This window comes from Culicoides brevitarsis, chromosome 3, assembly GCF_036172545.1.
Source record: "Culicoides brevitarsis isolate CSIRO-B50_1 chromosome 3, AGI_CSIRO_Cbre_v1, whole genome shotgun sequence".
Lineage (NCBI taxonomy): Eukaryota > Metazoa > Arthropoda > Insecta > Diptera > Ceratopogonidae > Culicoides > Culicoides brevitarsis.
In genome coordinates this window covers 4,456,413-4,473,364 of record NC_087087.1, presented here as the reverse complement: position 1 = coordinate 4,473,364, position 16,952 = coordinate 4,456,413, and the positions used below count along the sequence as shown (strand labels likewise).

The window sequence follows — 16,952 nt, the reverse complement described above, 5'->3', positions numbered from 1 at the left end:
ACAAAACGCCATCCACGAAAGAAGGAAAAGTAAGGAAGAACGAGGATGGATAACAAGAAAAAATATTTATGACTGTTATTTGCATAATTTTATGTGATTGTATTTTCTTTTTTTTTTCGCGCGCGTTCTCAACTTTTGCACGAACGACGAAAATTCTCATCATTTTTTACATTTATCTCACACTTCCATGCAAGACGATTTTTCGCGTTGTACAAAATGTTGTCAAAAAATGTATTTTCGCGTGATTTTTCACGATAAATCTGTGGTAATGTCAACTTTTTTGCTTTTTGTTTCGCCGCAAAGGTGAAATAAATTCGAAATTGATCAAAATTGATTCCGCGCAATATTTTTTTTTGAAAATTGGTTCGTTATTAAATCACGAAAGCAATAAACGAGAAATTACAGGAAAAATATTGACTTGGATGTAATTGAAAACTAAAAATGTGTCGCCTTTGGATAGGTTAACACGAGTAAAAGTGTGACAACTTGAATAAATTTCAAATCAATTTTCGCTCCGTTTTCTCATGAGCATCATTGGGACCTTTTCTTCTCGAGTGTCCTCTTGGCACTAGTTTGCCTTTTCCTTTTTTTTTAAATATCACTTTTAGCTATAAAATGTAAATAAACTTGTTTTTCTGTTCGTTTTGTATGGGCTTTGTTCATGCAGCGAAAGCTATAACGAGAAAGTTGTCGTTAAAAAAATTGAAGAAAATATTAACGGATTTTTATTTCAAATAAAATTTTAGAGAAAATTCAAAAAATGCATTGGTATAAAATTTTAAAATATTTGAATCCCAATGCAAATTTTAAAATTTCTCACATTTTAAAATTTTATCCCAATGCACATTTTTTTCACATTTTTTAATTTTATCCCAATGCAAATTTTTAAATTTTATCCCAATGCAAATTTTATTTTTTCTCACATTTTTAAATTTTATCCCAATGCAAATTTTAAATTTTTTCACATTTTTAAATTTTATCCCAATGCAAATTTTAATTTTTTTCACATTTTAAAATTTTTCCCAATGCAAATTTTAAATTTTCTCACATTTTAAAAATTTGTCCCAATGCAAATTTTAATTTCTTTCACATTTTAAATTTTATCCCAATGCAAATTTTAAATTTTTTCACATTTTTAAATTTTTTCCCAATACAAATTTTAAATTTTCTCACATTTTAAAATTTTATCCCAATGCAAATTTTAAATTTTTTCACATTTTAAAATTTTATCCCAATGCGAATTTTGAATTCAGTTCAATAAAATTTTTATCCCAATGCAAATTTTAAATTTTTTCACATTTTTAAATTTTATCCCAATGCAAATTTTAAAATTTTTTAACCAAACGACACGATATAAAATCAACTTTTCCTTCTTAATGCTTCAAAAAAAAAAAGTTAATAGACTGAAAATTTTTCCATCTCAAAATTGGTTTTTGATGCCTCTTACTCCTCTTTGCACAGTGTTTGATGATTTCTGAAATGAAATAATGTTACTAACTATATAGACACTTACTATAAAAGTTCGTTTTCCATTTTTTTTCATCATCTTCAGTATTCAGAAGCGATGTTTACTTTTGCTTTATTTTCGTACAATAGAGCGCGTTGAGCATAAAACGCTATATAGCTGGCAAAATAATAGAGAAAATGGATATTGACTTTAACATATGCTAAATAAATGACTACTTGAGTTTTCTGTTGTTTGAAAAAAAAAATAAAATAGTTTTGCGAGAAAATTTCTTTTCGCTCTTTCTCAAATATTTACACAGAATTGAAATTTTATTTTTTATTGTGTGTGCTTTTTGTAAAAAAAAATGGACCAATCAAAGAAGAAGACTTTTTATGGCGAAAAAAAAAACTTTGAAAAATCTTACTTACATGAGACTTACTCGACTTGCTAGACAAACACATAAAAAAAAGTAGAACACAAAAAAAATATAAAATATTCAAAGCAGACAAACTGTTAATGGATCATAAAATATGACGAACAATATCTGGGTATTTATCTTCCGAGCGTCATACAAAATATATAAAAAAAAAAATTTTTTTTTCAGTAAAATCATGTTCGGATGCCATATTCGCTTATTATGCAAAGGGGAATTACACGACGTGTTCAAATGAAGATTCCTCCCAATAATTTTATAACTGGCATAGGCTCAAAATACCACTGTTTTATTATCATCTCACTCTCGCTCGCTCGCCTATCGGAACATGTACAGAGAGGAAAATTTACTGACATGCTTGAGCAGTGACGTTTTATATTTTGAGATTATGGGAGGCTTTGAGATGATTTTTTTTTGGGAAGGAAAGCTGAAGTTAATGCTGATTTAAGTGACAGAAGTGAGGATTTTCAAAAGCCTGAAAGCTAAGAGGATTTATCAAAAGCTTTAAAAATTTTTGTTTTTTGATAAATTTTGTTTTAAGAAGATTTTTGGTAAGTTTTAAAATTATTATTTTAATTTTTTAATTTTTTTTTTTAATTTTTTTTATTTTATTTTTTTTTATTAAAAAATCGCGCCAATTAAATTTAAAAAAAAACTTGAGCATTTTTCGTGAAAAAAAAATTTTTTTAATTCAGAAATTATAATTTGAATTAAAAAAAATATAATAAAAAATGAGAATATAGTTTGAATTAAAATTTAAAAAAATAAAAATTAATTAAAATTCAACATGTGTTGATTTTTTTTAAATAATAAAATTAATGAAATTAATTTTAAACTTTCACATTTTGCTTAATGAAAGTTTAATTTTTTTTTTTTAAAATCTTAATTTTTAATAATGTATTTCAGTTATTAACTGTATTTATTTAATTTTTAATTTATTTTTAATTGAATTTTATTCTTTCATATTTTTTCTTTTATAAAAATATTAATTTTTATTTTAATTTAAATTAAAATTTTTATTTTATTTTATTGTAATTTAAAATTTTTTTAATGAATCTTAGTTTTAATATTTTTTATTTAATTCAAATAATTTAATTATTTATTTAATAATTAATTTAATTTTTTTATAAATAATTTTGATTTCTTTACACGTTTTTAATAATTTATTTTTCGGAAAATTCTTTAAAATATTTTTTTTTTAAATAAAATTAAATTAAATTATTCGAAAAAAATTTTTTTTTTAAATTTTAGAATAAAAGAAAAATTTAAATAAATTAAATATACTTTAAAAAAATAATTTTTATTTTTTTTTAAATTATTTTTTTTATTATTTTTATAGTATTATTTTTTATTATTTTAATTTAAAAAAATATTTACAATATTTTTGTTTTAAAAAAAATAATTCAAATAATTTTTGTTTAAAAAAATTAAAAAATATTTTTCTTTTACCAAAAAATCCTTTAAAAATTTTTTTTGCCTTTTTTCACAAATTTAAATATTTTCAGGCACAGTAATATACAACAACAATAAAAAACGATCGCTGTGTGTAAATTTTTTTTACAGATATGATATAACACATTATTATTATGGCATGCAGGAGACAAGCTACGAACATGTTAAGTATATTAATACAATAATGATTCGGGTCTGCTCGCTGTTTTATTTTTATTTTATTATTTTTGGAAATATTTTTTATGAGATTTTTTTTCGTCGTTGTCGTCGACCATTATTCGCACTATCAATCTGGGTCACATTTTTTATTGCCCGTAATTGACTGCTTGCTATGGAAATTAGCTTTTATCTTCGAAAGAGGAAAAAGTTTTCTGCTTTGTGAAACACTAACCAGTCGTTTGTGTAAAAGAAAACTATCGGTTACACAAAACTTTTGCTGTTTACAAACTTTTGGATTTTTGCATGGGAGTAAAAAAGTTCAAGTGTTTGTCAATTACAGTCCATTATGCGACACAAAATCGAAAAATTGACATGAAAAATTGATTTAAAGTGCATTTTTGTAAATTCACGAAACACACACAATTAAAATGAAAAATGATAGAAATGCGGATGACGATGACACAAAGTGCAGTGCGGTGTTTCGGTTGTCACAGAAAGAAGTCGCATAATGGCTTTTTGAAATATATATGAAGAAGACGATCAATAAAAAAAAATATCTAACGAACCATCCTTTTGTGATGACTTACAAAACTATCGTCTTTGTCGCATTCGGCACGCCATGTAAGTAAAACGGTAAAAATTTTCATCCATTATTTATTTATTTATTCAGCTTCTCGTTGTCGTCATCAGTATTTTATACCATCATAGTTCATTTTATATTCGTTATGTTAATTTTTTCTGCAGTTTTTTTTTCATGCAGTTTAGGATTTTGCACGTGTCGCAAGGATTTTTTGAGCTATGAGACAAAATGCGAGGTAAGAGATTAATTTTTTTTAAGAATTTCAGTAATTAAAAATTTTAAAAAATATTTTTCAGATGATTTTTAAAAAAATTTAAAGTTTTCAGGTAAGTTTTAATTTTTTTTATAAAATATTATTTCCAATTAATTCAAACCAAGCAAATGAATTTTTAAAAAAATTAAAAGCCACAAATTTTTCTAAAATTAGAAGACGAAAAAAAAAATATGAGAAATTTTTGTCAATCAACTCTTGGACTGAAAAAGTTCTAAATTGTCTTGAGTTTCAATAATATTTATCAAAAAAAATAAAATTAAACTAAAAAAGAACTATTTAATGACTTATATTAAAACTTATGGTTAAAATTTTTCGTAAATTTGGATTTTGGACTTATTAAAAATTTTAAAAAATTAAAAACGTTTAATTCAATTTTTTTAAATTAAAATTTAATTTAATTTATTTTTAAAACATTAATTATAATAAAAAAAATATTTTAAATAAAATTTTTTTTTTATCCTTCAAATGATAATTGACAAAAAAGAATCAAAAGTTTCAGGTAAGTTTTATTTTTTCCATTAAAAATTTTTTTCACTTAATCCAAACCAAGCAAATAACATAAATCGAGAACATCTGAACAATATTACCTGATGATTTTTTTTAAAAAAATTGCCCTATGAACAATTTGATTTAGATTTTTACGCTAAACGTCACAAAAATTAAGAAAAACCTCACTCTGAAAGAATAAGCGAATGAAGAAACATGTAATTTTATTCTTTTAGGAAAAATTTAAGAAAGAGAATCATTTGTGACTTTGAAAATCATCAATTAAAACATTAATTTTTGTTATCAGACCATCTTGGATCCAGTGTGGCATCCATATCATCCCCCTCCAACATCGTTCAGAACATAAATGATCAAAGGTTTCAGGTAAGTTTTATTTTTTCATGAAAAAAAATTTTCAATTAATCCAAACCAAGCAAATTACCTGAAGCTCCTTTTTTCTTCGACTCAAAGCTCAGTTTCACAGAATTTCGTATCAAATCTTAAAATGTCCTTCAAATGACCTTGAACTTTAAAATTTAAAAAATCGGAAAAGAAAAAAATTAAATTCAAATCTCGCAAAAATTTTTACTTACCAAACCACAAATTTCTCACAGTACATCCATTTTACTCTAAAACAACTAAAAAAAATTCTACACGTTCATTCAAAATTTATTTTTCCGTGTTTTTTCTCCCGCCGCCAACTTCAAAGCATCTACGAAGCGCATTTCTATGTGGTTTACAGTCACGTAAATTTTTACATATTTTTATCCAACTGTGAATTGCATGTAACGCACTGTTTCCTCCTCTTTACCGTAAACGACATGTAGCAAAAAGAAAAATGTAAAAATAGAAAACCAACAAAGGAAATGGCAAAACTGCAACAATTACGTTCCAAACTGCAATTTTCTTCAATCACGATAGGAGCAAAAGGGAGAGAAAAATCAGTTCGATCACTCAAAGACATGCCAAAGAAGAAAAAAATCTCGTATATTAAAGAAAATACTCTTTGGTCATGTGTCACACATATTTTAACTGAGAAAACGTTATTATTGCCTTTCAGTGTTCAAATAAAAACATTATTACTTCCTTATGACCATTCACTCACATCCTCGACGACGACGACGAGTTCTGTGCCCGCATAATAAACGCGCTCGACAAAGGAGACAAAGAGATAGAAAGTATATTATTACAAAAATATGCTTTCAGAAAGCCAAACGAACGAACGAAGTGAATGGAAACTGAACACAGAGAGTAAAAGGAAGAGGATGTGATAATGGAGTTCTCTATTCCCATCCTTGAGGAATATATAAAATAACAGCAGTAATGTCTCTCTTTTGCTCTCTGTGGACTTTTGTGTGTGTGAAAGGAATGACAATAACATAAACATTTGGTAAATGTCTCAAATTATGAGGTGTATCCGTTTATTTTTAGAAATGAACTGAAAAAAGGGCCCAATGTTTATACAGGTTTTAATCCGTTTTTCTGTGTTGCAAAAGTGTGCGGTTGTTTTCCGAAAGCCATAGAGATGATGATTAGAATGGGCATGGAGATAGAGAAAGGTCGAGGTGACCAAACATACAAAAAGTAGTAACACGAACACAGATGATAACCAGACACTTCCATTAGTTGGTCAGAATTTGATATATGTGGATATTTTTTTTGTGTTTGGAAAGTTGCTGAGTGAGTGTTTTATTTTTTATGAAGATGAAAATTGCTTTTAGTAGCAAATTTTTCGTATCAAAGCTCTCGTATCGTTTGTATTTGTTGATTTTTGATGATGGTGCCAATTTTCGAAAAGAGTTTTTATTACAAATTAACTTCAAAGGAATATATTAAGTTAATTTTTTTTAATTTAAAACATTTTTGGAAGCTAAATTATTACCAATTTTTTTTTTTATTTTAAATAATTTTCCAAAAATTTTTTTCAGATGCTATGATTTTTTTTTATAAATAAAAAAATAAAATATTTAAAACTTAAAAAAAAAAATAAAACAAAAATTAAAATTAATTTAAAAATCAAATTCATTATTAAATTTAAAATTAAATAATTTAATACTTTTTAAAATTTTGAATAATTTTATTAAATTAATTTAATTATTTAATTTTACTTATTAAATAAAAATCAAAAATGTTTTACCTAATATTTTTATTTAATTTCTTAAAAATTAAATATTTTTTTTTTAATTATTTAATTTAATTGAAAATAATTTTAAAAATAAGTAGATTTTATAACAAAAAAATTTTTACTTTTTTAGACTCTTTTTGATGTAAAAAATTGAAAAAATATCCCTTAAAAATTATTTTAATTTTTTTTTATAAAATCATACAAAAATTTTCAAAAACTTGAACCTTTAGAATAAAACAAGAAAAAAATAAATAAAAAAAAATTTTAAATAAGTTTTATTAATTTTTAATTTATATTTTGAAGCAAAATATTATCATAAATTTTTTTTTTTAGAATTTAATAAATTTTTTAATAATTGATTTTCTCATGCCATTAAATTAAAACTTAAATATTTTTAAAATTTTAGATTAGATGAACTTAAAAAAATTATTATTTAATATTTTATTATTATGAATTTGTGAAGAATCAAATCAGTAATAAACGACGCCTTTGACGTTGACGTCGGATTCTTTCTTTCTGGCGGACAACGTGGTACGACGCACACCCAAAATATTAAAAAGTGAAAAAATAATTAAAATTAAAGTTAAAAAGAAGAAGAGGAAAGGGAAAAAGTTGACAGGGAAACACGAAGTAAGCTAGATAATTTAAGAAAAGACAAAAAAAACAGAAAAATAATGAAATAATGTAATTTTTAGGTTTAAAACTATCGATAACAAATAAAGTAGTTCACAACTTCCTTCCCAAAAACATCCGATTCTTCACATTTTAAACTTCATTTTAAACTTCAATTTTCATAGAATTATTTATTTTAATTTTAATTAAACAAATAAAAATTTGACTTTTGATTTAAATTTTGATTAAAAAATATCTTTCAAAAATTATTTTTATTTTTTTTTATAGAAAAAGAAAAACATAAAAAAACTTCAAACTTAAATTTAAAAAATTTTAGAATAAAAATGTAAAAAAATTAAAATAAAATAACAAAATTTTAATTAAATGAAAAATTTAATACTTAAATAAGTTTCATTATATTTTTTTATTTAAATTTTTGTCAAATTTTAATTATTTAAAATTTAAATTTTAATTTATTATTAAACAAATATAAATTTAATTTTTTTTTCAAACTCATAACTAAATTTATTTAAATCTTATCGAAAATTTAATTAAATTAAAAAAATAATTAATAGAATTTTTTTAATTTTTTCAATTAATTAACTTCTCAAATTTCCTTCTTCTGAAATTGATCAAAATCTCCATATAAAAGCTTCTAATTCGCTAAACATTTCCATCTCCAACTTTTTCCGCAAAACTTTCCCACACAAAAGCGGTTTCCCAGCTAATTTAGTTGCGGCAAAGCAAAAGCACTTCTGTCCATTTCAACCGCTACAACTTTTTCATAATATTCTCGCCAAAGGGCACTTTTACAAAGAAAATACTATTATGAAAACAATACCGGATAAAAGATGTTGATAAAAAGATAATAGCTGTTCTGCACAAAGCAATATTTTTTTCTCTGCACGAAAACGAACCAAAAAGAGACAAATTCACTTTTTTCCCTGCACTATCTGTCTCTTTCAACTTTTGATACAAAAATTTCCTTTCTTCAATATTTCTGAATTTCCCCTCGTTTTTCCTTCTCCTCATGGATTTTCCCTGACTTACATCCATTGGAATCTGTACCAAAAAAAAAATATCTCTCCCCTCGTTCATCTTCTGTCTACTATTGTTACACATACACATGATAACACACTTTTCCGTTTCACGTAGCATCTGGCAACTGGAAATTTATACAAATCAGTTGGTATTTGAACTTTGCTACGGTTAGACTGTTCACGACGCGACGTACACGTGCGATGTAAAAATTTTCCGCTGTAGCAAAAAAAAAAGTTGTAAATCCTGCAACTTTTCGGTTGAAAAAAAAAATTACGAAGAATTTCCAAAAATAGCACAGCGAGTGAATGAAAAGGATGCACCACGCCCACGAATGAAATTTCTCGAAATAAATCCTCAAAAAATTTATCATAAATAATGAGAGAGAAAGGAACGAGCAAAGTAGGGTAGTGAAAAATTTGACGTTTTTTTGTGTTGTTTCTCTCTCCATTGATAAATGATTAAAAATTTTTCGAAGAAATGCGAGGAAAAGGCGGGCTGACGATCAAAACAAAAACTTGAATGACATTGAATTTTTTTTAAATAGGTCAAGATTCTGTCCGAAACGAAAAAACCACCAAAATAAAAAAAAATAATTTTATAAAAAATTAAAAAAAAATTAATTAATTAAAAAATTAAAAAATAATTTTTAAAAATTAAAAAAAAAATAAATTATTTAATTAAAAAAATTAAAAAATAAATAAAAAAAAAATTCAAAAAAAAAATTAAAAAAATAAAAATGTCGAAAAAATTGAAAAACATAAATCTAAAGGATTAAAGTCAAATAAATTGAACAAAAAATCAAATAAAAAATGTCTCCAATTTAAATTTCTTTTAAATCCGGAAAACGGCAAAATATAGATAGATAGAGAGAGACATTTATTACTTCTAACTGCTTTACAAAAAAAAAAAAAACGATGAACGAAATCCTGAAAAAATACCTAAACTTCATCGTTTGTTTATTACTATCTGGTAAGTTCATAATTTTTTGTGCCAAAATTTTTTTTCTTTTCTGAATTTTTTAATGATAAAATATGAAAAAAAAAAAATTATTGTCCTTGGATGTCGTCGCCAACAACGAACCAAAGGAGATACCTTGAGATGATTGATGATGAGGAATTAGTTGGACGATGCGCGCGCGAAAATTGAATGCAAGACGTTCTCGATGTAATCAAGCAATTAATCATCGAAACATGTCACGAGGATTAATTCTGATTACAGATAACAATTTAATGTGAATTATTTTTTTTTTTATTTTGTGAGGGTGTTTTTTTTTATGTCGTTCGATGGATTTATGGATGTTTTTGAGGAGTGTCAATGATGTTTTGTGGTTATCGGAGATTAGATCGTTAGTATTATTTTGATGGTTTTGCGGGAAATTATCGTGATAAGTGTGATTATTTGAGGAATTATTCAATGAGAAATAATTTTAGCATTAAGCTTTTTTTATTAGAGTAAAAAAAATTAAAGAAAATAAAATATAAAAAAAATTGCAATTTTTTCGAGATCGAGTAAAATTCCGATCTCGAAGTTTTTTTTTTGTTTGTTTAATTTTTAATTTTTTTTTTAAATTAAATTAATTCAAAAATGATTTTTAAAAATATTTAGAGCCTCAGTTTTGATTAAAATCGAAAATTTTTTACATTTTAGCATTTTAGGAAAAAAAATTAACTGAGTCGAGATCGGAATTAATTTCGATCTATTTTTTTTCATTTTATCATAATTATAAATTTCTCACAACATAATTTTTATTTCTGTTCACTATCAGAGCCTCAAAAAATAACTTAAAATATAAATGGAAAAAAATAAAAAAAATAATTCCGATCTCGACAAATTTGAAAATTTTTCAATGTTTTTCATATATTTATCAATTTTAATTTTTTTTATTCATATTTAATTTATTTAATTAAATCAATTTTTAATTAAAAAAAATTGTCAGATATTAAAATTATTTAAAAAAATAAATTAAAAAATAATCAATTAAAATTAAATAAATAAATTAATAAAATTAATTTTAAAAATGAAAATAAAAATTAATTAATTAAAAATAAATAAAAATAATTAGTTAATTAAAAAATAATTAAAATAAAATTTATAAAATTATTAATTATTAAAAAATTAAATAAAAAGTTAAATAAAATTAATTTAAAAAAAATAAAAATTAATTAATTAAAATTCAATAAAAAGATTAAATTAAATTAATTAATTAAAAAAATTAAATTAAATTAAAATTTTATTAATAAAATTAAATAACAAATAAGTTAAATAAATTAAAAAAAAAAATTTTAAAAAATTAATTAAAAAATAATTAAAATAAAATTTATAAAATTATGAATTATTAATTTTTTAATAAAATAATAAAAATAAATAAATTTAATAAATAAAATAATAAATTTTTAATAATAAAATTTAATTAATTAAAATTAAATAAAAACAAATAATTATTTAAAAAATAATTTAAAAAAATTTATAAAATTATTTTTGACATTTAAAACCAAAATTAACTTACCACAAAACATCTTTTAAAAACATTTTTGAGTAACGTCTTGTAATTTCCTCGCCAAACTAATCGATTGATCGAACTACTGTTGACAAAACTTCCTATCGTCGTCACTAAACTAACAACAGATTAAAACTTTTTCCTCCAATAGAGCAGCACGAACAACGAAAACTGGCACCAAAAACTTTGCAACATGCCTCAAACTATTGCAAAACTAACACACAAACGCAGAGAGAGCGACAGAAAAAAAGTCCAATGGCAATAATCGAATCATTCCTGTCATAGTTAGTAATAATTTTTTATAAAAGATATTTCTGCTGAACTTTGCCCTGATTCGCAATACATTTTTGTATTATTTTTATTTTTTTTTGAACAAAATTCAAACCGACAGACAGAAAAATTCCCATTTGTGTCGTCGTCGTCGCACAGTTCCTGAATTAAACATCTCAGCAGCTGCTTCGTCGTCGTCGTCGTCATCGTTGAACAAATTCACAGAAAAAAGTTTTTTTTTCGTTGCTCCTTTCCGCATATTTTATGGTTGGCTGTATGATGTGGCTGGAATATATTAACAATTCAATAAAATTTGTGTCTGTGTGGAAAACTATGTGCGATCGAAACTAATGTACTACTCAACTCGTTCTTCGTTTTTCTGACTTTTCTTCTTTTTCGTCTTCGGAAGAAAATCAATATTTTTCTTATTTTTTTCTGCTTGCAACGAGGAAAAAGTGTAAATATGATAATAATAGTGGTGACGGTTTTTGTGCAATAAAATATCCGAGATTGTTGAATAATTTATTGGGAACGGAATTTTGCTTTTTCCTTTTATCTCAACAATTTTTTCTTTTTTGCTGTTTGTAAATTTTCAGAGAAAATGGAGAAATTCTATTTTATTTACCTTTGGAGGGAATAATTTATTTATAATCATCTTGAGATGAGATGAGTTGAGTTGAAATGTGGGCGAAAACTTTCTTTACTCGTTTCTCGTTAATCCACTTGAATTTCATTAAAACGTGAAATTTTAAATTAAATTCTTTGTAAAAACTTTCTTTTCTTGTTTTAAATAAATTTTGAAGATAAAAAAATGATTTTTTGGCAGAAAAAGTCTGTTTGTTAGGTCACGTGGTTAAAAATTTTAAAATATGCTCAATTACAGCTAAAATGTTAAAATATGCATTAAGTCGAAAATTCAGATACTTTATTAAAGGCAAAAACTTAAGAAAATTTTCAAAATTTTTCATTGGGAAACATTTAAAATGCCTCTCAGCTCAACATATGGTCACGTGGTTTGAAATTTGAAAATGTGCATTGGAAAAATTTTCTAATTGGAAAATTTTCATTGAAATTAATTGAATTGTGCAAAGGCATCAATTTTTAAAATGTTAATTGGTTCAAAAATATCAATTTCGAGTTTTATTAAATAATTTAATGAAAAAAGTCACGTGGTTTGAAATTTTTAAAATAAGCTTAAAAGCTCAAAATGTATCAAAATATGCATAAGGTCAAATTTATAGACTCTGGATTAGGCAAAAACTTTTGAAAAAAAATTCAAAATGTGCATTGGGAAACGTTTAAAATGCCTCTCAGCTCAAAATATGGTCACGTGGTTTGAAATTTGAAAAGCGATTCTATTTAAAATCCTTTTTCAAACGACTTTTTTTTACTTTTAAAGCGCGCCCAAACTCCGCATTGTTGAGGTAGGTTCTGTTATTGACAACTCGTTCCAAAAATCGTTTCCTCCATTCAATTTATTAGATTCATGATTCGAATTTAAAGTAATTTTCACTTCATCATCATCATCACACACATTGGCGTCGCGGAAACATTCGCTGATCAATAAATTTTTTGTATTTGGCACATTTCCTCACATACCCGTACGTACGTGTTCGTATGCTGTACGAGGCTCTGTAGCAAGGATGATATTTTCAATTGAAATTCTTCGCTTGTTCAGCGATGATGACATGTAACGATTTATTTAGAGAGAGACGACATTCACGACTAAAAACGAGGTAGGAAAAAACGTATAAATAAATATGGAATGTAAATTTTTAAAGTGTTTGATGAATGGCGGTATATGTGATACACATTGCATATACCTTTCGTGCGAAAAACATTGACGGAAGCGAATTTGATTTTGTTTATGTGTGTCATGTCAATTTTTACGAGATTTTTTTTGTAAAGTTTTAAAGTAGAATGGATTGAAAGAGGATTTTCGACTGAAAAAGGATTTTGTGAAGAGATTTTTCGAGAATTTCAAGGAATTTTCACTTATGAGAAATATATTTATAGTTTTTAAAAGCAAAATTTTTATCAAAATAATTTTAATATAATTTAAATAAAATTAAAATTTTATTTGATTCCTAAATAATTATATCATTAAATATTTTTACTTTTTTTTTGAATTAAAAAAATTATTTAGCAAAAAAAATTAATAAAAAAAATTATCATTATTTTTAATAAATTTTAATTAAAGTTTTCAAAATAAAAATAAAATTAATTTAAATTAAAATATAAAAACAATTTTGAGTTTTTTAAAATAAATTAAAAATTTTTTAAAATTATTGAAAAATATTTTAAAAAAATTTAAAAAAAATAATTCAAATTAAAAAAAAAATGTTTAAAATTTAATTTAAAAAATTTATTTAAATTTTAAGAAATATTCATTAAAAATATTTAAACTTTAAAATAAATTAAAAAATTTAATAAAAAATAAAAATTATTTAAATAAAAAATATTTAAAAATAAAAAAAATTAATTGCTCTTTATCAACTACCTCAATTACTCCTCATTAAAAAAAAATTTCAAACTTATTAAAAGCATTTTTACACTTTTTAATCACACATTCACCCCTTTTTTCATGCACATCACACTCACTTACCTTTTCCTTTGTTTTCAGTCCTTCTTTTTCAAACACTTTTCTCTCTCCTTGTTGCCTATTTGCACAACAAAACACGAGGAAAAAGGCACAAAGAATCATAATTGTTGTTAAAAGAGTGACGTTTGTGCTGCGAAATGGGGATTAAGTTGTTGTCCTTGTTGTCGTTATGTGCACTCTGAGAGGCACTTTGCATCATTGACACACAAAAGAAGTCGTCAGTTGAAAAATTGAGTTAAGTCGGAAAATCCCCGCAAAAATTTTCTGCAACATTTTCATGTTTTTTTTTTTACAAAAAGAGAAACTTACACAGACCTAAAATTACACGTAAAATAAATGTTGTCAGAGCAAAATTGCAAACGCGAGACTCTGGAACAATAAAATTATCATAATAGAGCCAGAAAAGTCGTTGCAAAGACAAAAAGATAAAATTTGTGTTATTTTAAATTTTACTATTTAGTCTCTTTGTACCGACGTGATATTATTGTTATAATAATATGATAACAAATTTTAACTAAAAAAGAGGAGACGCAGACACAAAACGAACGCCAAAAATAATGATCTTGTTGTTCGTCGGGGAGATAAATGTTGTGAAAATGTGAAAGGAATCGTGTAAAAGTAAAATTTTTGCTAAAATGTTGCCTTTTTTGTTCCAAAAAGTTTCATTGTCTGCGATTTCTCGGATAAATATGAGATGTTTGTGAGAGTGACGGTTGAATGGAATGGAAGTTTGAAGTGAAAGAAAGGGCAAAAGTGCATTGAGCAAGAGATTTTGTACTCAGTTGTCATAGAAATATGAACAAAAGCTTGAATTTATGGAGAATGGAGACGACTGGTTATGTCAAAAAAAATATTTTTTAATTAAATTAATAAATAAAAATTAAATTATTATTTATAAATTTAAAATAAATTAAATTATATCAAATAAAATAATTTTAAATCTAAAAATTTAATTATATTAAATTTATTTTAAATTTAAAAATAATTATTAAATTTAAAAAAAATATTTAATTTTTATTTATTAAATAAATTCAAAAATATATTTTTTTAGAATTAAAATTAATTAATTAATAATAAATTTTTTGATTATTAATTTGAATAAATATTTTTTAATTTAATTAAATAATTTAAATATTTTTTTAAAAATTTAATTTAATAATTTATATAATTAAATGAATAAATAATTAAAATATTTTTTTTAAATACAAAATTAAGTTTCAAAAACGTAAAAATTTAATTAAAAAAAAAAAATTGTTTAATTTTTATTTATTAATTTAATTCAAACATAATTTTTTTAAAATAAATAAATGAAAAAAATTATTTAAAGTTTATTAATTTAAATATTTTTTTGAATTTTATCAAATTAAAATTAAAAAATTTATTTAAAAATATTTTTAATATTAACATTTTTTTTAATCTACCTAATTTAAATAAAATTTTCAATTTAATTAACAAAGTCAAAGAATTTTTTTAAATTTAATTAAATTGAAGTTAAACATTTTTTTAAATTATTTAAATGAAATAATTATTTTTAATTAAATTAAATTATTTTTAAAAAAAAACTTTTTTCTTAATACAAAATTAAATTTGAAAAAAAAATTTAAAAATTTTAAATGAACAAAATTCCATTTTATGAATTTAAAGAAAATTTATAAAAAATTAATATAAAAAAAATCGAACAAGTAATCAATCATCTTTTCAGAACCCAAAACATTGAACGAAAAAAAAAATCAATCAAATTTAATAACTTTCTATGAAAACAAGCCTTTTTTGATATGCAAAAAAAAAGTGCGTAAAAAATTACAAAAAATTCTAAGGGAAAAATCTGTTAAACATACATTTTCCCCTTTTTTTTATGAGCAAATTTTTTGTCTACCTTTCAAATTTTTTTTTATTATCCATTCCATTGAATTTTTGCACACTACTAACTAAGCCCATGTTGCAAAGGTCTCTCTTTCTCTACTATCAATATGTGAACAAACAAACGTAAAAAAAAATATTTTCGGAAGCTATTCTATTAAAATTTTTTTTTACAGCCAGCTACTTTTTTGTTTTACTTCCGTTGAGCTTTTTTTGTGAACTTTTCTCTGTAGCAACATTCATAAATATGTTCATAACCCTTTTCCTTTATGTTATTATTATTATTATGAATTTTTTGTTGTTGCCCAAAGTTTTTTTTTGTGTCATTGTTGTTTTGGATGAAAATGGGAGAGAAAAAAATCACATGAGATGGGATATATGATGACATTGGAACACGATAACTGTTTGTTCGGAGTGACAGGAATCGGACTAAATAAATATTTTTTTGCTCCTTCTGTGGGTTGTGTTCCTTTTTTTAGAAGAAAATCGAAGATTTTTAAGTTTTTATGCTTGGTTTGGAGTCGATTTTTAACTTAAAGTTGAAAAATTTTCCTCCAATGAACTGCTTGAACATCTTCTTGATGAATTTTTTTCTTGCCAGGTCCGAAAAATCATCAAACTAACGTCAATAGTTCGATAAATGCTGCAAAAAACGTAAATGACTGTCATTTCCCACACATTTCCTCGTCAATTTGTTCGAATTTGTTGTTTATGTAAAATACCTAAAACGAGAGAAAAAAAACTTAAGGGACTCGTATTATGATTATGTTTATCGAAAATGGGACTAATAACGATGATAATAACGATTCGCCCTTTTTTTGCCTCGTCGCCAAGTGTTTCCTCTGCCATAACAAGCTTTTGATGATATTTTCCGTCTCTCTTTCGGGCAAATCTGAAGTTAATGAACGTTCGCTCGCCTTGACAAATAAGCAATTTTAGCAAATTTATTGCTCTATTTCGGGTTTGATTTCAATCGCATGCACCAAATATGACGGAATTTATCGATAATTTATTGCTTTTTTGTCAAATATTCATGATAAAAGTCAGACATGTTGCACTCGTGCATTTTGCACCGAAACATTCGAATCTCGAACGGAGGAGATACAAAGAGAGT

The 16,952-nt window shown here is 24.0% G+C and overlaps 1 protein-coding gene across 1 annotated transcript in view; it reads left to right on the top strand.

The window, feature by feature from the left end:
• Positions 1-9,523: 9,523 nt before the first annotated feature.
• Positions 9,524-16,952, top strand: part of LOC134833697 (uncharacterized) — a 30,037-nt gene continuing 22,608 nt past the window's right edge. Inside the window, exon 1 of the mRNA XM_063848113.1 lies at positions 9,524-9,578. Within this exon, the coding sequence (XP_063704183.1) occupies positions 9,524-9,578 (55 nt within the window). The remainder of the gene's footprint in view (positions 9,579-16,952) is intronic.